Here is a 21,094-nt window from a genome sequence, read left to right on the forward strand (position 1 = left end):
ACCATCATTCACATAGCCACGAGGCAGTGCTTTTGTCTTTGCCCAGCATTCTGGCAATGAGATTATTTTTACTAATTAACTTAACCCCCTGCCCTGGGTGGCAGGATGCGAGACCTGCATCAATAATGGAGTTTTCAGCACCTTCCCTGTCGCAAATACATGTTCTTGTACAATTGCATACTGAAGGCTACTGCCAATTGGCAACCTGAGAGACCACACACACAGGCTGTGGGCTTGCCCCCTCCTCCAAATGGCTGCTACAACCTATGGTTTGCCAACTTAAATGCAATAGTCTTTTATTACAATAAGAGAACATAGGCTAAATCACATGACGATAACCTAACCATGACCAGGCTTTTAGTCTCTACTATTTTCATCGCATATTTTTGCCATGCTCACCACCATAATAGACACAAGTATTTTAAAGACATGATCAAAGCTAGATACAGGTCTGTAGGAGCATGAAAGAGTTGAATTTGTATGCTACGTTGGCAGAACAAATAATACAGCTTGCTTTCACAAATGGAGAATTGCTCTCATCCCACACGACTCAATGAATACTCCTAAAACACTGGGAATCATCTTATTCCTACTTTGCCTCCAGACTTCTATTGGTAATACATCACTCCCTGGTGTTTTATATTGGACCTAATTCCTCAATGTTTTCCAGATTTCCTCTGTTGTCATAGGGGTCATCCATTCCTTAGCCCACTCTACTGTAATCTTTGGTACTTCCACCTCCTGCAAACAGTACTTTACTTCTTTTTATACTCCCCTTTGTCTAGTGCCCGATGTGTGCACGTTCATATGTATATATTCACCTATACCTAGTTCCTGTTATATGCAAGTTCTTATAGTATATACTCCCCTCTATCTAGTCCCTGTTGTATGCATGTTCTTATGTATTCTGTACACACTCTCTATCTATTCTCTGCTGTGTGCAAATTCTTACAGTATATCTGTCATTCTGTCAACTAAATTTGTGTGCTTTAAAAGTATAAATCTGAAATCTAACCATATTGTAATGTAGTTGTATACTAGCTTCTTAGCTATGCCTGTATCACCTGTAATAATATGCATTGTACTTAATTTCTTAATTGTTTTAGTGTTTTATCTATTGGAGCTTTTCTCCCCAGGACTCCACTGAAAACGGGCTCCTGGCTCAGTCGGATACTACCCGGTTAACAAATGAAATAAATAAATAAATATCCAACCACTTCTGCAACCACCATAGGCTCTCCAGTCAACTTACCTTAGCCATGACCATAACCCTGCTGCAAGTCCTTGGGCCCTCAAAACTCTTTGACACAAGGATGAAATGTGAAAAGAGGCATTCATATGAGACTAAGTTGTACTTCTTTTCCAGTAAATTCGCTTTCATCCACATGACCCCATCTACTTCCATTTAGACCAATAAACGAACCTCATCTAACTGGGTTCCAAAGTTTTCTGGCGTTGACATTTTAACTCTTAACACCTCTCTCTTATTTGATTCCTAAGATTACTATGTACACTAATTTTATGCATCGCTGGAATATGTATCTTAATTTTCTGCATCACTTCCATTTTTATCCTTTCCGTTCACTGAGTACACGCTGCCTAACAACATTATTTCTATTTATCACATAACTCACCAACATTCTGCAGAACCTAAGATGTCCAAGCATTAAAAGGATCATGGATCTTTGTCTTGAAACCAGTCAGATTTTTTTTCCATCTACCCATATATTATTTTCTAGTAACATGTTTTTGTCTCTTTTAATATCCACTGCATGTCATCAGAAAAAAGATGCCTAAAAGGTACTAAAATTATATCATCCAGGCAATCAAGTAAAGAAGTTGAACACTAGACTGCACCAAATAACACTTTCATGTTTGAGTTAAGTCCATTCTGTGAGGAAACTTGTAGCAATTGCTCCCATTCTCAAAAGATAAGAGAGAACCACTGTTGCCTGGACAACAAGGGGATCACCACAATTACCCATGGGGAGTCCTTCTGAATCATTAGAAGAAAGTACACTTGTGCAAACTGCACTTACCAATAACAGTAGATATTTGAATTCCTCACTGCCACAGTAACCTTTAGGCTATACAAGTTGTTTCATGCCTAGGAAACAACGATCAACCAGCCTCAGTAAGCACTGGCTCCCCTGCTTCCCCTCATCTCCTTCACTCAAACTGCTGACTGTCTAATCCCAAGGAGGGAAATCAGCAGTGAAGCCTTCGTCAGGACTTTTTTGCCCATACAATAAGAAGAGCCTAATAAACCTGAATCTAACAACCAATAACAATAAAAATATAAAACAGAAATAAACACAAGCCTAGTTTATATCTCATCTACAACTATATACACGAGTAAAGGGATGGAGGGTGCAGCTACTGCAGCAGTGAGAAATTTGAATCTCTACTGTTATGGGTAAATACAACTTGCACAAATGTACTATGCTCATCATTTAGACTACATGGTCTGGTTATCAAAGCTTATCCAGTCTGGAAGGAGGAAGGATATGGATCCAGGAGCCCCTGGAGAATGATCCTAGCAAAACTTAACCTAGACATAGAAAAGGAATCCAATTTGTAAAGCTTTGTAAAAGTATGTAAAGACTACCAATGTAGCTTCCTCTAGAATGTTTCTAGAGTCAGCCTCTTTCTAGTATGCCATTGAAGACCAGGCTCTTGTAGAATGCGTCTTGATAATGCCTGGAATGGATTTGCCATGGTGGGAATAACAAAAAACAATAGTTCAGGACAACCTCCTGGAAACTGTCTGTTTAGATACAGAACATCCCTTTTCTGCCCCTTGATAAGAAATAAATAACTGGTCATCTTTTTTAAAGGGCTTAGTTCTGTCAAGATAGTACCTGAGCTGCCTATGCATATCCAGAGTGTACAGAAACCTTTCCCCCTCATTTTTAAGTTCTGGGTAGAAAATTAAGAGATTGATGGCTTAATTCAAGGTAAACTCTGAGGCAATCTTGGGCATGAATGGGGGGGGGGGCTTGTTCTTAGAGAGACCCTGTCAGGTCCAGCTCACCCATCATAAGAGCTTACAACTCAATATCCTCTTCCTGCAGATGTCACAGCAATGATGGGTACAGTTTTCTAAGTTAAGAGCTTTAAATAATCTTTTTTTTTTTCAAATAAGAGCTTTAAATAATCTTGATGAGCAGGCTCATATGGTGACGCAGTCAACTTCTCTAGCAGAAAGTTGAGATCCCAAGGAGGAGCAATTTGTTTACAAGGAGATCTCAGGTGTACACTCCTTTTTAGAAACTTCTTCACAACAAAAAAAGAGAAACAGGATGATCCATGAGCTGATATGCTGAAATGGTCACAAGATGGACCTTTAAAGAGAAATGAGAAAGGCCAGAGAAAAGTAACTCACACAAATATTTGAGCACCAGTGGTACAAAATCTGTAACAGTCTCCTGGTTATTGGTTAGGCACCAACTAGAAAATCGTATCGAATTACCAACATGAAATTTTCTAGTAGCAGGCTTTGTTCCCTACTTTAGTACCTGTTGCATGCCCTCATGAAATAAGTGCTTACAGGGAATTGGAACTGAATCATCAAGGTAATTAGCTGATGTTGGTTCACACTATGGTGTAACAAACTTCTCCTTGTCTTGTGTAAATAAATAGAGTCTGTGTTGAAGCAATTTTCTGCCAAAGTGAATGTTGCTGGCCAGTCTGAGGGACAGATTTGTAGAGATATTGGCCAAGAGTAAGAGCACAGGGTAAAGAATGGTGGCATAGTCATTCTGCACTGTTGGTCTGTCCCTTTTTCTGAAAAGATCCATTTTTTTTTATTATCCTTCGGTCATCTCTTTTTGCACTTTTGTTTGTCTTTTTATGCAAGAGGGACACCAATAAGATTTACTTTGGGGTGCATGAAAGATCTTTAAAAAAAACTTTCTGAATCAATTTCCCCCCTTTATTATATTGTTTGAGAACCTGCATATCAGAAGAGCCAAACAAAGCTAGAGCAGAATCTAAAATTTCAGACTTTACCTCATCAGCAAAACTTTGTCAGTAAGCATACTTTCTCAGCACTGTAGCAGTGGCCCTTGACACAATATCTGTGCAATCATACACACTCTTCAAAGCATGTTTAGATACCTGACATAGGGTCGGAACAGTCTGGTTCAAAATAATTAACTGTGTGTGGTAGTAATTATTTCATTTAATATCTTTATCATACTTAGTGTTTTATGTTTGTATAGGTATTTTTTGTTTTACTTTGTGGACTGTGTGAGTCAGTAATTAACTCATTTAGTAATAATAAGTAACTGTAAAGTTGTTAGTTTTTGTCTCTTCAAACTTTCTTTAAAACACAAGTATGTTTTCCTTTATTGTATTCTCTGTGGAGCTTTTCTCCCCGGGCCTCTACTGAAAATGGAAATATCTCCAGCTAGACTAGCCCGGTCAACAAATGTAAAATAAAAATAAAAAATAAAATAAAACTTTTTTCTATAGAAAGAGTGAAAGCCCTCGGACTGTACATGTGACAAATCATACACTTCCACATACATGCCTGATAATTCAGAATTCTGAAGGCTAAAGCAGAAGTAGTAAACATTTTCTTACCTATACTGTCCACATTTTACCTTCTTTGACACCAAGTGAAGGGCTAGTAAAAAGGACCAATCTGCTGCCAGCATGAGATGCAGCTGGTTCAGATCTAAGGTGAGAGAAAAGAAATGTATTAACCTGATGTACTTTATACACAGTTTATCTGCTTTTTTAGGGACTGACAGCTTGGTATCTGGGTGACTACAGCAGCATTCAATACACCCTCCAGGGCTGCAACTAAAGCAGGAATGGGAGACGAATGAGGTATATCAATATGTAACATTTCATACTATCTCATTTCATGCGGAAATATGCTTACTGACACTTGTTCTCATAAAAACACCACATTTATCCTGACAATAGTTTGATAAGAAGAAAATTCCTTCACAGGATGATGAGAATTAAAATTTTCTTCACAATCAGAGAGCTGAGCTTGGGAATCTGCAGGAGAATCACAAGACCCTGTTTCCTCAGGAATAAATTTACAGGGGATGCCAACCTGTAATGGCTTTGCTTGTAATGCCTGTCTATCCAAGATGAGGAACTCATCTTTAACAGTATTTACTTCTTGTAAACAATGGTGTTTAATTTTTTTGTATTTTTTTTAACAGGAGCTCCAGTAGAAGATGACTGACTCAAAGGAGGTTCCTCTGCCTGGTCTAATGGTCTCTGGCCTTGGTTACCAAGAGGAGGATCTCCTAGAGCGTCTCTCAGACATAGAGAAGATGGTTCTCCTATGACAACATTAGACACTGGACAGCCACAGAGGACATCGATGACACAGTTCATGCTGGCTGAAAGGTCTACAACAGAAGAAGCAAGGAAGTGAGCGAATGGTCTGAGGAGGAACAAATGGCCACTACAGATTCACCCATTGTCAGCTGAGGCATAGACTGAGTCAGAAACAACTGGAGTAAGTAGCCTTCTTGTAGACGGGAGACAGACATCAAAAGCTGCACGCATAGCTGGAGTGATTTGATTAGAAGGTGCGTTGTCACAACATGTTCACAAGCAGTACTCTTACACTTTCTGCAATCCCTTTGTCTGAAAGAAGTAAAAGCCAAACAAAATTTCTCAGTCAGTACTCTTCAAACACTCATAAACGCACAGACGGAAATCAAAATGGCGGGTAGGTTATCACAAAGTGAGTATAAGCATTACACTGACACAACACTCCTGCCCGTACCTCCATAAACTTTTCTGTCTTATAAGACTCTAAGTTTACACAAGCAGTCTGTTGTGGGTGGAGTAGTAGTTCCCCACAGATGGATAAATTCCTGGAAGATTCCTGGGTGCAACTTCCATTCACAAGATCTGTCCTGGTCTTATTCAGCTTGTCTGCAAAAATGTTTTGCTCTGATGGAATGTAGGTAGCCTTGAGGGACAGATTATGCTGAGTCAGTAATTCACAGTTTATCATAGCTAGTGTGCAAAGGGACTAGGATCTTGTTTATGTACCACATCACTGTGGTGTTGTCTGTGATTACTAGCAGTGGGTCTGGAGTCCAAAGACAACTCAAAAGAGATTTGACAGCATTTATTAGAACCATAATTTCTTTGACATTTATGTGCTTTCATTTGTCTTGTTTGTTCAAGAGGCCCTAGACTTTCACCTAGTGGACACAGCAACCCAAGCAATATTTGATGCATCTGTGGTTACAGACTGAGTAGCGGCTAGATGGGAAAAATGGAGACCTGAGTTCAGAAATAACTTGATTCATCCAGCAGAGAAGCTCATTTTTCACAAACTCCAGTAATGGAATCTGAAATAATAGAGGGAGGTGATGTTGGGACCAAACTGATTTAATGAACCACTAAATTTTCCTCATGTGAAGACTGGCCAAAGGATTCATTAGAATAGCAGAGGTCATGAAACCTAGAAGTTTGAGAAATTCCCTAGCAGATGACAGAAACTGACTGAAAAATATCAGAAAAATATTAGAAACTGTTTCTTGCAACATTACACTTGGTCATGTGGAATGGGTACAGAAATCACTCCAATAACACTACTCTATGAGACATAATGAGAGATTTCTCTATGTTCACCTGAAAACCCAAGCTAAGAAAAAGGTTATTTTACCCATGCCAGTGATTCTTGACAACATGTGCAAGATCTGCAAAAATAAGGCAGTCATCTAAATATGAAAAAATGTGTATACCCTGCAACCTGCAACAGGCTACAACAGCAGCCAATCACTTTGTAAACACTCTTGGAGCTGCTGACAAACCAAAAGGCAAAGCAGAGAACCGAAAATGTAAACCAGACACAAGAAACTTAAAAGGCATCTAAAATCTTTTGAGAAATTGAATATGATTACAGATTATAAGCAACTTTTAAATCAAGAGTTATTAGAAAATTGAGAGATGTAATAAGAGGTAACAGAGACTGCAGACAGAGCATTTTAAACTTTGGAATTTTGATGTGTAGGTTGAGAAAAGAAAGGTCTAGAACAGGTCTCCAGGTTCCTTCTTTCTCTGGCACTAGTATAATTCTTGAATAAAATCCTTTCCCTTTTTGATTGGGGGAGCAGATTTTATAACCCTCACAGACAGCACAGGACAGGAAGGAAAAGGGAGGTTTAATTGGATGGATGAAGAGGAATCCACTGAAAAGGAGGAGAAAATTCCACTGGCAGTTTTAGCCTGTTTGAATGATTCTCAGAACCTAAGGGTCTGAAGTAATCTGGACCCACAGAAGAAAATGGAGACCTACACTTTGGGAAGGCTTTACAGGATTGCCAGGGTGGGAATGGGAAAACACATGAATGGACATATATTCAGTTTTTCTTTGTTTGATTGTTATTGGTTTTGGGAAGTGATTGTTATTGGTTTTGGGAAGACCTTCCTTTCTTCTTTGAACCACCTTGTCATTGCTTTTGGAAATTATGTTTGCCTATACCTTCCTGGGAATGCTTCTTTATTTCTTAAGAAAGGAACTTGAACTGGAAGAAAAGTTTCTATTGTATTTTGGCTAGGATAGTTGAAAAATCTGGGTAACCCCCTGAATTAAATTTCCTCCGTCATGAACATTTTTAAGGATCTCAGCAGAGGGAGGACCAAACAACAACTATTTATCCAGGGAAACATTCAGAATCTCTTGCTTTCACACCCCTCTGGTAAATTCTAAGAATGTAGCCAGGAAAGCTTTCTCATCACTGATCCACTGGCAACTACTCTGGAAACAGAATCAACGGTGTTTTAAACACATTTCAGAGAATGCTGTGTCTGAGACACAGAAGATACTAAGGAATTCACAGATGGCTTAGTTTCTGAAGAAAGAAGGCCAGACCAACTTTCTCATACTTTCAAAGGAAGCCATCAGAAACTTAAGATATCTAACCATGACAATTCACTGTTCTGAAGGCTAAGGTAGAAGTAGTACAAACTTTCTTCTCAAATCTATCATAGGCTTTCCCAGTTTGCCAGAAGGAATGCGGCTTGCTGTTGTAAGCAGTCTGGCAGAAGCTTATTTCGACAAAGAAATTACTGCAGGGTCAGACCTGGGGTTAGAAAAAAGCAATTTGTGGGTCTGGGGCACCTTATATAATTTATTAGACTTTCTGGGAGCAGAAGCTGACTGTCAGGCAAATTCTTGGAAGTACTGAAAGCATCCTCTAAGACTGGTAACACAGGAGGAACAGCTGCAGTTGAGGAAAATCCACCTGCAATAAATCATATCTTTACTAGGATTCTGGTATTTCCTTTTTGTTCTCACTGAGACAATTACTTTCATTTCGGCAGTAGTATCAAAAAAAGACACTCTTCAAGAGGGGAATCTGAAAAGTAACTTTTCTCAACAGTCAGCATCACCCTTTTGTAGTGTGAATTTGAGAAACACAATCTAAGTCTAAATTCTGTCCCTCAAACTGGAAAGTGTAGGAAAATCTTTTCTTTTTTAATGAGGGGAAAACTCAGCATTTAAAGACTGAAAGGCTCTAAATAAGCCTTCAGCAATGCCCAGTCAATTCTCCCTATCTGTTTGAGGTGAAGATAAATGTCTAGCTTTATGTTTCCTTTTACTGGGAGACAACCCCGCCCCCCAAGAAAAAGAGCAACTTGAAGGACTGTCCCTGCCACAGGAATGAAACTCTTGGTAGCAAGGCTTAGCAAAAAGCATCACCTAGTCCCATCCCTGATGTTGCTAACAGTGGCTCTCGTTTTAGCAGAAAAAAGCAGCAAAACGGCCACAGAGGACATGCCTGGCTTCTAGTCCTTAGTGGCTTCCTAAGCAGCAGTACCAGAAGGGCAGAGAAAGTGATGAGCAGGCCAAGGAACACAAAATCACCACAGCAGTCTCACTCATCAGCATCTGAGGCAAAGGGGAAACCAGTGTCAAGACTGGAGCCTTCTGGATAACTTTTCTCTTCTTGCAGCTAGAGTTGGGAACAATTGAGTTACTGGGACCCAAGGTCCATGTCCTTGCCACGAAATATTTCCAACAAGCGGATAATGAAGCTTTGTAGAGTCGATCTTACCTACTGACAGAAAAGTTAACTTTTAAGGCAAAAGCTTTTAGTGACAACCACCAAACACACTAGCCCCAGCCCCTAACAACACATTTTTTTCACAGAAAAGTATAGTTTTTCATCACAAAAAAAATGATAAAATACAGAAGGGAATTCCTACAGGGAACCAGAACCATCTGTTTAATGAAAAAGGAGTATGACAAGTAGGAAGCAGAGTTTAGGAGAGTCAGTGAAACAACCTGACTGGAAAAATGAGTTCTGAGATAAAAACTTTTTAACGACAATTCCCAAAACCACAAATCCTTGCCCCTAGTCACAAGTTTCGACAGAAAAGTAAATCTTTTTCTCCCAAAAATTAGTTATTTGAAAGGCATTTCCCACAGGGCCCCATGAGCAAAAAAATGTAAGATTTGCATTAGAAATTTTAGTGACAACCACTAAAAAACAAAAGTTATGCACTTACCATAACAATAGATCCCTGCTGTCTGCTTCCATTCTCCTCAATGAATGGGTACTTCAAATCTGACTTCAGCAACACGTAGACTCTGGATCCAAGGCTTAGGCCTCCTCCCCTTACCCATAACCCCTTCCTTGTACTACGTTACCTCAGATCAAATTTGCCCATTTCCTATAACAAGAACCATTACACCACCTCCAAGAGGAAATGTGTTGTAAAAAAAAAAAAAAAAAATACTGGTGTCCTGAAATACAGTACATGAAGAGGACATGACAAGGCCATTAATAAGTCAGTGAGTCACTCCAGAAACAATGGAATCTGACAACTGAAAGTGGGATGAGGGAAGCTGAGGAGGGCGTAAACAAACAAAATGGATCTATTGTTATGTTTTAAGTACATAACCTTCATATCTGATGTTGTCTCTTCTCCTCATCCTCAACGAATGGCACAGAGTCTCCAGCTACCATAAATCTTGGGAGGACTTATGGAAGGATATTCAGCAGGACTGCTGAACCAAAGGAAGTTCTAGACCTAAACTGCAAGTCCAATTTGTAATGAGGTATGAAGGTGTGTACAGCAGTCCAAGTAGATCCTGCAAAAATATCATCAAATGGCACTTTGGAGAAAAAGGCAGTTACTGTGGCAACTGAGCTAGAAGAATGAGCCTTAGGTGTACTAAGCAAAGACATTCCCTTCTACTTATATAAAATACACTAAGCCAATGTGGTAGGGTTCCTTTGGGCACTCTTTTATCCAATTTTGCCAGAGAGGATACAGACATTGGCCTGTCTTTCTTTTTTTCTCAATTTTGTTTTAAATTATTTTATTTAAAAACATTTTAATAATAATACATTTAATGCAATTACAAATAATATTATAATATAAAAAAGAGAAATAAACTTAAATAACTATCCACAAATGGTATATCTTTCTGATGTTCTTAGTGTGATACAAATAGAATCAGAGTTGATGTACTCTACCTTACTAGAAAAACGGGGAAAGAAGATTGATAGACTGGTTCAGTGATGACTCCCAACACACCCTTAGGGAGAAAGGAGTGATATGGTTTCAATATTACCCTGTCCCTGTGGAAAACCAGATAAGTGGGTTTATGTGATGTGAAGTTCTGAAACTCTTTGTGCAGGAGTAACTGCGACACAAAGCAAAGGCCTCCAGCAAAGATACTTCAGCTCAACTGTGGCTGCAGGTTCAAAGGGAGATCTTGTCAAATGCTGAAGAAGTGACATCCCACACAGGGACAGGGTCCCTGACAGGAGGCTGGAGAAGAAAGGTGCTCCATAAGAAGGACTTAGGCAACTTCAAACAAGTAATTGGTGATTGATTTTTCCCAATGTGAAAACTGAAGATGGATTACCTACTGGATTTAACAGTAGAGTAGCAAACTCCATCATGAAAAAGGCTAGCCAGAAAGTCTAAAATATTTGGAAGGGGAGCAGAAAAGGGATCTATATTCCTGCTGGAAGCCAAAAATTTAAAATCTCTTCCAGTTGCACTTGTAAACTTTTCTGCTCGAGGGTCTTTGAGGAAGTTGAAATGTGTATTATCTTAGGTGAAAGCCTGGACTGTCTTGACCATCAAAGAAACTGGAGAAACCATGCAGTTAACTTGAGGGCTTCAATGTCTGGGTGAGGCATCCTAGGCAGTGGAGACAGAAGATTTGGAATCGGGTCCAGCAGCCATCGATGGTGAATCAAATACTACCAGAATAAGGGAAACCACACCTATAGAGGCCAGAAGGAGGGCATTGAGGAGAGAATCCTGAAAGGTCTGCAACATTAGAAAGGCTGCCTTATCTCCAGAACAGTGATGGGAAAACTGGCCTCTGTGGGAGACTACATGCCCCGGACCATCTTTCCCAAGAAATGCTCTTCCATCCAAGTTGGAAAGCGTCTGTGGTCACTGTTGCTTGGGGGGGGGGGGGGCGACAAATGGTTGACCTTGAGAAACTATCGGAGATTCTAGCCACCATTTGACATGATTCCTGCAAATCTAAGTGAGGGACACAGGAAAGGTAAAGGGTTGGCATCTCACTGACCATTGTACCACAAGTGTCCACTGTAACACTCTCATGTAAAATATGGCCACAGAGACTAAAGAGATGGAGGCTGCCATCGAGCTGAGGAGTAAAATAGATCTTGCTAGTGGTATTTGATGGCAGGGTACAACCACTACCTGATGCTGAAGGGTGAGAATGCTTGTGTCCAGTAATCTGGCTATCTGTAGAGCTTGGGATCCAGATGGCTTAAAGCTTTGACTTGGCTAGACTGACTGTTATTCCCAAATGGGAGCAAAAGTGGAGCAAGGTGTCCCTGGCTAGAATAAAAAGATTCCAGGTGGCAGCGATTATGAACCAGTCATCAAAGCGCAGAGATCTACATTCAAAGCAATCGCATAGCAGACAAGATCTGGGACTTGGATCCAAATTCTGAGAGCTGTCAAAGTCAGATCTGACTGCATCTTAAGTACCCATTCATTGATGGAGGACAGAAAAGACAACAACAGACCACCAGTTATAACCTCTAGCATACATTTCTGATAGAAAAGAAAAGAAAAACTATTCTCCTCAAAAAATTATGAAATGGAAGGTATTCCCCAACAAGGTACTTCTCAGCCTTGAAGGAGTGTTAGCTGACCAATCACTCACTCAAAGAGAACAGGAAAAAGCACACCTCAAAGGCAAAGTTCTTAGGTTTGGGTGTCCTAGCTACTGATTTTATATAGCAATAACCCACGCCTGGGTGTGGGTAATGCTGGATTTACCCACGGTTGGCGTGGTTTGGTCCCGAGGGACCAAACAAAGCCAACCGTGGGCAAATCCAGCATTACCCACACCCAAAAGTGGGTTATTATATCTAATGACATTATTTAAGAAAAGAAATAATTACTTTTCTTAAATAATGGCATTGTATAATGCCTCTTTACTGCCCTTCCGCAGCTGTCTGGTATTCTGCGGCAGTTCTGATGTACTGCGCATGCCTACGCAGTACATCAGAGCTGTGGGCAAAAGCATCGGAGAACGCAAGATCTCCGTTGCTTTTTTTTACTGTTTCGCTATGTTAAATGGGTTTAACATAGCGAGACAGCTTTAAAATAAGCAACGGAGATCTCCGTTGCTTATTGTAAAGCTGTCTCGCTATGTTAAACCCATTTAACATAGCGAACAGTAAAAGCAACTGAGATCTTGCGATCTCCGTTGCTTTTTTTTAAAAAAACTGTCTCGCTATGTTAAATGGGTTTAACATAGCGAGACAGCTTTAAAAAAAAAAGCAACGGAGATCGCAAGATCTCCGTTGCTTTTTACACACTGTGTCGCTATGTTAAAGGAGTTTAACATAGCGAGACAGCTTTAAAAAAAGCAACGGAGATCTCCGTTGCTTTTTTTAAACCTGTGTCGCTATGTTAAACTCTTTTAACATAGCGAGACAAGTTTATCTGACGGAAAAAGTCCGGGTGACCGGACCTTTTTCCGTTAGTATATTGAGGGATTTACAACGGGCACGCTGGTTGGGCTGGCCAATCAGCGTGCACATTTTAGGGGAGGAATTGTATAATACTGCTGTCCTCTATCCTTACAGTGGCTAGAACATGTTGAAGGTGTCCTAAAGTTTTGGAATCTGGCTGGCCAGTCCAGTTCTTGGAAGGATATGTCCCATATAGCTTAGGCTACTGCAACAGTGACCTAAATCTCTAGGTATAAAACTGCCAGCACTTAAGTCATCTACTTAAGACAATTCTAGGAGGTCCCTGTGCTGCATAACCACGTCTGATGGCACAAAAGAACTTGCAGAGCACTGAAAAAAGTGTTACCACCATTAGTGCCAGAAGAGGAAGAAACACACTTTTGTTCATTTTCTTTCTTGTGTTCAAGCAACTCTCCTCAGTTTTTACCTTTGCTTACTTTTGTTTACTGTGACAACAGATGGACCTGTTTTCTTTTTAGTCTCCTTCATTTTACTTAAATTTTCCCCTCTTAAGCATTGCTTCTTTTTTCCTGAAATATGCAAAGGAGTTTCTTCTGCAATAAAAATGTTTTAATGCTTTAGCCATTCTTATTTAGTAGTCTACATTTCCCAAACTGTCTACGATCCTTGTGACAAATAAATAAAAATAAAATCAGAATGAACATCTTTAGTGTCTGTCTATCACAAACACACTTGTTAACTGACTTCAAGTAGTGAAGTCATTAAATAACAATGAAACACTCAGATTCAAATCCTCCTCCTTTATTTTTCTTATTTTGTACATAAAGAAAAACAGTTACGAATTTAAAATACTTATTGACTGGAAATATTAGCCTCTCAGAAATGTTAAATTGCTGTAGAAACCCAACTGCAGAAGTAAATTCATATTAGACAAATACTGCTACAAGAGTCAATTCTGAAAAAAATCAACACTTCACTAAAACTAAACCCTGTTATTCACTTAAAGATGATTTACTAAATTCAGCAGCCAGCCTAAAATACATGCATTTGTTAAGAATAGCCAGGCAAACACCACCTTAATTTATATAGAGAAGGAACAGCAGCTTACTTTGAAGACTTCATCATTATTCAGTTTCTTCTGACATATCCCCAGCTCCGTTAGGTTTTGTGCAAGCATTGTCAACATGAGAGTGTATATGTTTTCCAGACTTATTCCAACAGAGCAAAGACTAAGGCATGACTTCTGAATATCAAGTACAGCCTGGTACACCTCTGCCTGGGGACCTGTAAACCTAGAGACAAGTAAAATGCAATAAATGTATGTTATATGTTTGGGGTAACCTCATTTCCAATTTCTCAGGAAAGCCTTTGCACAAAATGTGCAATAATTATAGCATTTAAATAATAATAACACAAAGTGAAAGCTCTAAACTTATGAGAAGAATTCACTTTTACCCCATATCAAATCCATTCTACTATGAGATACACACTGACACAGAAAAAGTCCAGCCACTATCACATAAACGGACTTTAAGCTTCTTCACCACACTTTCTTTAAACATTCTAATAACTGTGTGCCTTTACTTTTGCTGACCTGAGATAAAGGTAAAGGCTTGTTGCACCAATAATTTTAAATATAGTGCATCACATCTATCTTCCTGAATCTAGTGCCTGATGAACACCAGATCCTCCTGTTCCTTTTCTATATGGTGTCTAAGTGTGACTTTCTGTCAGGCAGCCAACAGGGGTTTCTCCTTAGGGTTCACAACCCTCTCACCACAAACATCCTGCTACAAACACCACCAAAGTATGATGTGTAATCCCAGGCTTACCAGTGCATGCATGCTTCCACACATTCTTATCTTGACTACAAAGCGAAATGTTGCTTGGACACTAATTGTGAGTGATGTGACCCAATGCCTTGTGTATTCCTCTCAAGCAACCAATGTGGCAAGATTGGCAGAATTCTGTACCAAGGATGGGCAAGCTGGAGCTGGTCCACTCACTTCCACACTCCTTAGCTGGCTCTTCCGGCACCCAAGTTGCAGTCAGAGTTTTATTCCTCCATATCATGTAGACAGCTAATCTTATGTTTTATTATGCTATAAGATGACACAGTACTATTTATTTACTGATAATTGTTTACCAGGAAAGTTTAACAAGATGAAAACTGACATCACATTACAATACACTGCAAATACATAGATTAATACAAATATTAATACACATATGGCATGCAGAATAATAAACATACACCATCAGTACAAGATAAATACAATACCATGTAGCATCAAAACATGTTGACTTGTTATAAGTGAGTGAGTTTAATACTCATCCAAAGCAAATATCAGAGTAGGATATTCAAATGGTGGGTAAGGAGGAGAAGAGTACGGGAGGGGAGACTGAGAAATAAGTATGTGTTAAAGGTGATAAGTGGATTAGATATGGAAGACAGTAGAAATAAACAGTAAAAGAAGGACTAAGAGTAAAAGAAATAAGGGTAAGAATAAGGGAAATAAAGCAATGAAGAGGAGAGAAGAGGAGAGGTAGGGTGTATATAGGTACTAACTATAAACTGGTTCACTAATTACCTCACTAACAGGCAACAATCAACTAAATGGCAGAACTCTAACTCCCCTTTCCTAAACACCACCACTAGTGCTCCTCAAGGCTCCATTTTAGGGCCACTTCTGTTTAGCATATTTATCAATAACTTCCACACCGTACTCTCTCAAGGCTCAGTCATCCAGTACGCAGATGACTCCACTATCATCTGCACTGCAAACAACTCCTCTGAACTACACCAACTCCCCCAAAATGCCATCGCCCCCATCGAAATTTGGATGTCTAATAATCATCTTGCCCTGAACCCCAACAAAACTAAACCAGTAATCATTGCTACCAAAAAAGTCCACACCCCTACAAAAAGATAACTTCAGCATTCAATCCCTAAATGGTTCCACCATCGACATTGTACCTAGCACAAAACTCCTAGGTGTCATCATAGAAAACCTCACATTCGACCTGCACATCCAGTCCAGTGTCAAAAAGACACATCAAAAGCCTAGCACTCTCTACCGACACAAACATCTACTCAGTGCATCGGCCAGACCTTCCCTTGCCTCTTCTCTTCTATTACCCTCTCTTTTATACGGTGACCCCTCTTTATTTATTTATTTTATTTATTTGCAGTTTGTTTGCCAGGATAGTCCATTGGGCCATGAAGAGCTCGTTTTCAATGGAGTCCTAGGGAGAAAAGCTCCAGAATAATACAGAAAATCAAAGTAAATACGGAGAGTAAAAATACATAATAGTAATACATAGAAGGCAAAATACATACATAATAATAGTACAGAGGATACAACTGATACAGTACAAGATAAAAATTGTTAGAAGCAAAAAAATACTTTTTTTTTTTTTTTTTTTTGCTAGAGCTGCAGCTTACAGACACACTAGGAGTTTATTGACAGAAAGTAATAGCTTATGGAGAGAGAGTGAGGTAGGGGAAACTATGTAGGATGGGAACAAGAACATTCTCACTGGTCAGCCTCAGTAAGAAGCTGAGATCCCTTATAAGATCCTCCAAAGCTAGCTACGAAAATAAAATCGCCACTAATTCCAAGGATGACCACAAAGCATTTTATAGCTATGTCAAGAATCTCAATGGCAACACCCAGATCTGCTCTGAGTTACAGCACAAAGGCACGAAAATTACAGAACCAACTGATATTGCTAACATCCTGGCAGATGGGTTCGGTGCTAACTTTACCCCCCCCCACCCCTAAAGGGCCCATATCTATACAGGAAGAATGCAGAGTCCCTGTAATCACAACTACGCAGGTGAAAGCTGCACTCTCTAAAGCCAAAAACACAGCATCCATGGGACCGGACAACATCCCAGGCTGCATTTTACACGAACTTCAGAATGAACTGGCTCCTCACTTAAGCACCATGTTCAATAATAGCCTCGCATCAGGCTTTGTGCCCACTGAATGGTACACAGCAACAGTTATCCCACTCCACAAAGGGGGAGCCACCACTGATCCCGGGAACTATCGATCTATTAGCCTGACAAGCCTGGTCTACAAAGCCATGGAATGTATCATCATGGAACTCATAAACAAAGACATTGGTAACCTCCAAACTCTGGATTCCACCCAGTTCGGGTTTGTGAAAGGCAGATCATGCCTCCTGAACCTGATCGACTTCTTTGAGGCAATCACCAAAGCTGTAGATGAGGGTAAGGTGGTTCACACAGCCTATCCTGACCTCGCCAAGGCTTTCAACACCATCCCCCATTCTGGAATTATAGCTAAACTCAATAAACTAGGCATAAATCCCTACGTCACAAGATGGGTTGCCAACTGGCTCACTGACAGAACACACACTGTAAAAGTTGCAGACTCCAAATCTGACCTCAAACCAGTGACAAGTGGAGTACCACAGGGTTCCGTCCTGGGACCGCTCCTGTTTGGTGTCTACTTCTCTGAAATACAGGCTAACACAGAAGGCCTCTGGCTAATGAAGTTCGCAGATGACTGCAAACTAGGAGCCATAGTCAAGTCCCCAAATGATGTGAACATCCTACAGAAGGGCCTCTCTGAGACATATGCCTGGTGTCAGAGCCATGGCCTCAAGCTCAAAGCCAAAAAGTGCAGCGTCATCCCCTTTGGTAAAAACTCTGTACCCATGAACTACCACATAGGCAGCAATCTACTTAACACCGAATGCGTGATAAGAGACCTTGGGATCCAGGTGGACTGTAGTCTCTCCTTTGATAGTCACATCGCCACAGTAGTCAGGAAGTCCTTCTACATGGCACACCCCATCATAAAAGGGTTCTCATCCAGGAAAAAAGAGGTCATCGTTCCCCACTACTCGACACTCATTAGACCCATTATAGAGTACAACGCCCCTTTTAGAATGTACCTCACAAGACATCTGCAGCAGCTGGAAAGGCCACAGAAGTACCTCACAAAGAGGATTACTGGACTCAAACAAATGCCCTACACTGACCATCTCAAAAAACTCCAGCTTTACTCCGTATCATATCGCCTACTCCGAGGTGATCTCTGCCTAACATATAAAGCTGTGTCAAACCCAGAGCTGTCGGACATGCTACACCTAAAGAAATCCCAATCCCTCTGAGCTACACACACTAGGGACCTAAACCTTGTCACCACAATAAACAGGACAAGCTGGAGAGATAGATTCCTATCCCAGAGACTTCCCATACTCTGGAACAGGCTACCCATCTATGTCAAGCAAAGTTCTTCATTAGCACTCTTCAAGAAAAATCTTGATGAGTGGATGGGAAATAGGAAATACACCCCGGGGATCACTTCTGTGTCTCTGCTCGACAGTGGCACAGGAAAATAACTTTCTTGGGTGGCGTAAGCCAAGGAACCTTGTTGGCTAGGCTTACGTAGGCCCTTGGGCCGATAGCCTAGTACATACCTATGAACCTAAGAAAGGTATGAGTGCAGTAAGGATTTGAAGGCAGAGAGACTATTAGTGGTTCGGATGAGAGGTGGGAGAGAATTCCAGTGTCGTGCTACAGAAAAGGATAATAGATGTTTACCTGCTGGGTGGGCAGGTTTGTGCAATTTTATTAGGTTTTGTGATTTAAACCTTAGACATCTGTTAGGTTGATGCATTTGGAAAGTAGAGGCAAGAGAAGGGCATAGAGAGGGGCTAAAAATAATTTTGTGAGCTTGGATCAGTTGATTATAGGTGAGATAGTTGGGTAGCTCAAGCCAGTTCTGTTGATGTTGGGAGATACAGTGATGGGTACAGGATCTTTTCCCGGTTGCAAACTTTGAAATTTTATAGTAGCAAAAGGCAAGTTTGGACTTGAGGTAAGATTGTAGACTAGTGAGGATAGAGGCTCCATAAAGGAGGGAAGGGATAAGCTATGTAAGTAGCTAGAGCAAGCCTGGAGGAAGGAGAGATATAGCAACTGTGGTGGTAAAGTAGGCCTACTTTCTTATGTGTTTTTTGATATTTGCATGTATGTGGCTTTCAAATTTTAGCTGATCGCCAATGAAGACTCCTAATAGTTTAGCAGTGGGGACTATTTTGAGGACAGTATTAATGCGGCTAGATTCTCAGCTAGAGTGTTTTCTGCGTGGAGACATGCGTGAATAGGCGTACCTTCGTTGAAGGTTGTGCATCAGGCCTGGCAAGCCGGCACATAAAAACCAACTGCCAATCATTAGCGGACCGGAGTTCCGCTGTGGCGACCCTTAACCGGGAAAAGCCGAAAGACACAAACAAATTAATGTGGCTAGTGATAGAGAAGTAGGGTTTGTCGAGGGAGATGGCTATAGATGGGGTAAATATTATTAGCTTAGTCTTGGTTGGATTGAGTGCCAAATGGCTGTCTAGCATCCATTGTTCAGTAGATGTGAAGGCATTCTGGGTTAATTTTGCTAAAGAGGAAGTAGAGGTAGTGGAGCAGATTACTGTTGAGTAGTCAGCATATTGGATAAGGTGACAGTTAGGAAAGGCATGGTGAAAGTCATTTATGAAGATATTAAAGAGTAGGGGACCCAGAATTTAACCTTGGGGTACACCTGTGGGACTGTTTAGGACGGGAGAACTAGTTTTTTTCCACATGACTGCTTGTTGCCTGTTTGACAGGTAACTTGTGAACCAGTTGGTAGTAGAGTGGGATAGGTTAAGTTTAGAAAGTTTAGCAAGGGGAATGTTGTGAGAGATGATGTCAAAGGCCTTTGAGAGGTCTAAAAGGAGGGTGGATACAATGTGACCAGTGTCATGGGCTTTATTGACACTTTCCAGGAAGGAGAGGAGGGCGGTTGTGGTGCTGTGGCCAGGTCGGAATCCATGTTGTGTGAGAGAGGGAAGGTTATTACTTAGGAGGTAGGGTAGAAGTTGTAGGTGGATGCATTTTTCTAGAAGTTTAGAAATGGGGGATAAGATAGCAATTGGTCGGAAGTTGGGGATGTCACTGTTGTTTCCTCCTTTATGGACTGGAATAATAAATGCTTTTTTCCACAGCTGGGGGACATGGCCCCTCAGAGATTGATCTATTTATTAGTATGGAGACAGGATAGGCTATGGCATCTGCTGAAATTTTTAGGAAGTAGGAGGGTATCTCATCAGGGGCATTGGAACATGGTTTCAGTTTTAGAAGTAGTTTCTTTATGTTGGAGATGGGAATAGGTTTGATGGAGAAAGGAGCAGGTAGAGAGCTGGGGTTAGAGGATGAAAAAGGGGTGTGGGTAGGTGTGTATGGGGGAGTAGAGTTATTAGAGAATGAAAATGTTAATTTAGCTATAAAGTCAATAAAGAATGAGTTAAATTTGGAGGCTAGTTCTAAGCCGGAGGCATTTGGGTCTGGGCATGGGTTCTCTTTTTTACCTGGGTTAAGGAGAGAGGCAATTCCATTCCAGAATTCTTTTGTATTAGTATTATAATTGGTTTGGAGTATGGAAAAATAGGCTTTACAATCTGAGGTGATAAGTTTTTCTGCTTTGTTACGAAGCATTTTATATTCATTCAGGGGTGTGCTGGTATTGGTTTTATGGAAGACTTTCCAGGCTTTATCTCAGAGCCGCATGACATGTAAGGTACTCTTAGTAAGCTATAGTACGGGGTTGCTTTTTGTGCATTTTGTTTTCCATGGGGCAAAGGAATCAAGCAGGTGTAAGTAGGTGACAGCATTATCCAGGGACAGGGTTTTTAAAGGATTCCAATTTGTTCTTTTTAATACATCTGAGAATTCATCAGGATTAAATTTTTTTAGGTACCAGGTACATGTATAGGTATGGGTTAGCTGTAGGGATGAGGGAAGCCGATGGGCAAAGGTGGGAAGGTGGTCACCTAGTGTGTCTGGAAGGATGCCGCTATTAGTGATATAGTGGGGGTGTGAGACTAAGATCCAGTCTAGGGTGCTCCTAGAGAGGAAGTCTTTGGAAGGTCTGGTTGTTGAGGTAATAAGTTGAGAGAATGTATAAAGATTGATATTTATGGAGTTGGTAGGAGATTGAATTATGGCCCAATTAATGTTAACGTCACCCAAAATTATGGTTTCTCTTCACCAATATTCAGTCCTCTCTAAAGTCCAAACGTAGACTCATGCTACAACAAAACTGCTAAGTTTGTAACTAATGCATCCTACTCATCCCACCACT

The 21,094-nt window shown here is 40.5% G+C and overlaps 1 protein-coding gene across 4 annotated transcripts in view; it reads right to left on the minus strand.

Annotated features, from left to right (window-relative positions):
* The window catches only part of XPNPEP3 (X-prolyl aminopeptidase 3), a 1,069,913-nt gene that overhangs the window by 282,269 nt on the left and 766,550 nt on the right, over nucleotides 1-21,094 (minus strand). For all 4 annotated transcript variants that reach the window (XM_044076531.1, XM_044076539.1, XM_044076521.1 and 1 more), the window contains one exon: nucleotides 14,047-14,230. In XM_044076531.1, the coding sequence (XP_043932466.1) occupies nucleotides 14,047-14,230 (184 nt within the window). The remainder of the gene's footprint in view (nucleotides 1-14,046; nucleotides 14,231-21,094) is intronic.

Source organism: Protopterus annectens, chromosome 1.part1 (genome assembly GCF_019279795.1).
Source record: "Protopterus annectens isolate FY-2018-M chromosome 1.part1, PAN1.0, whole genome shotgun sequence".
Lineage (NCBI taxonomy): Eukaryota > Metazoa > Chordata > Ceratodontiformes > Protopteridae > Protopterus > Protopterus annectens.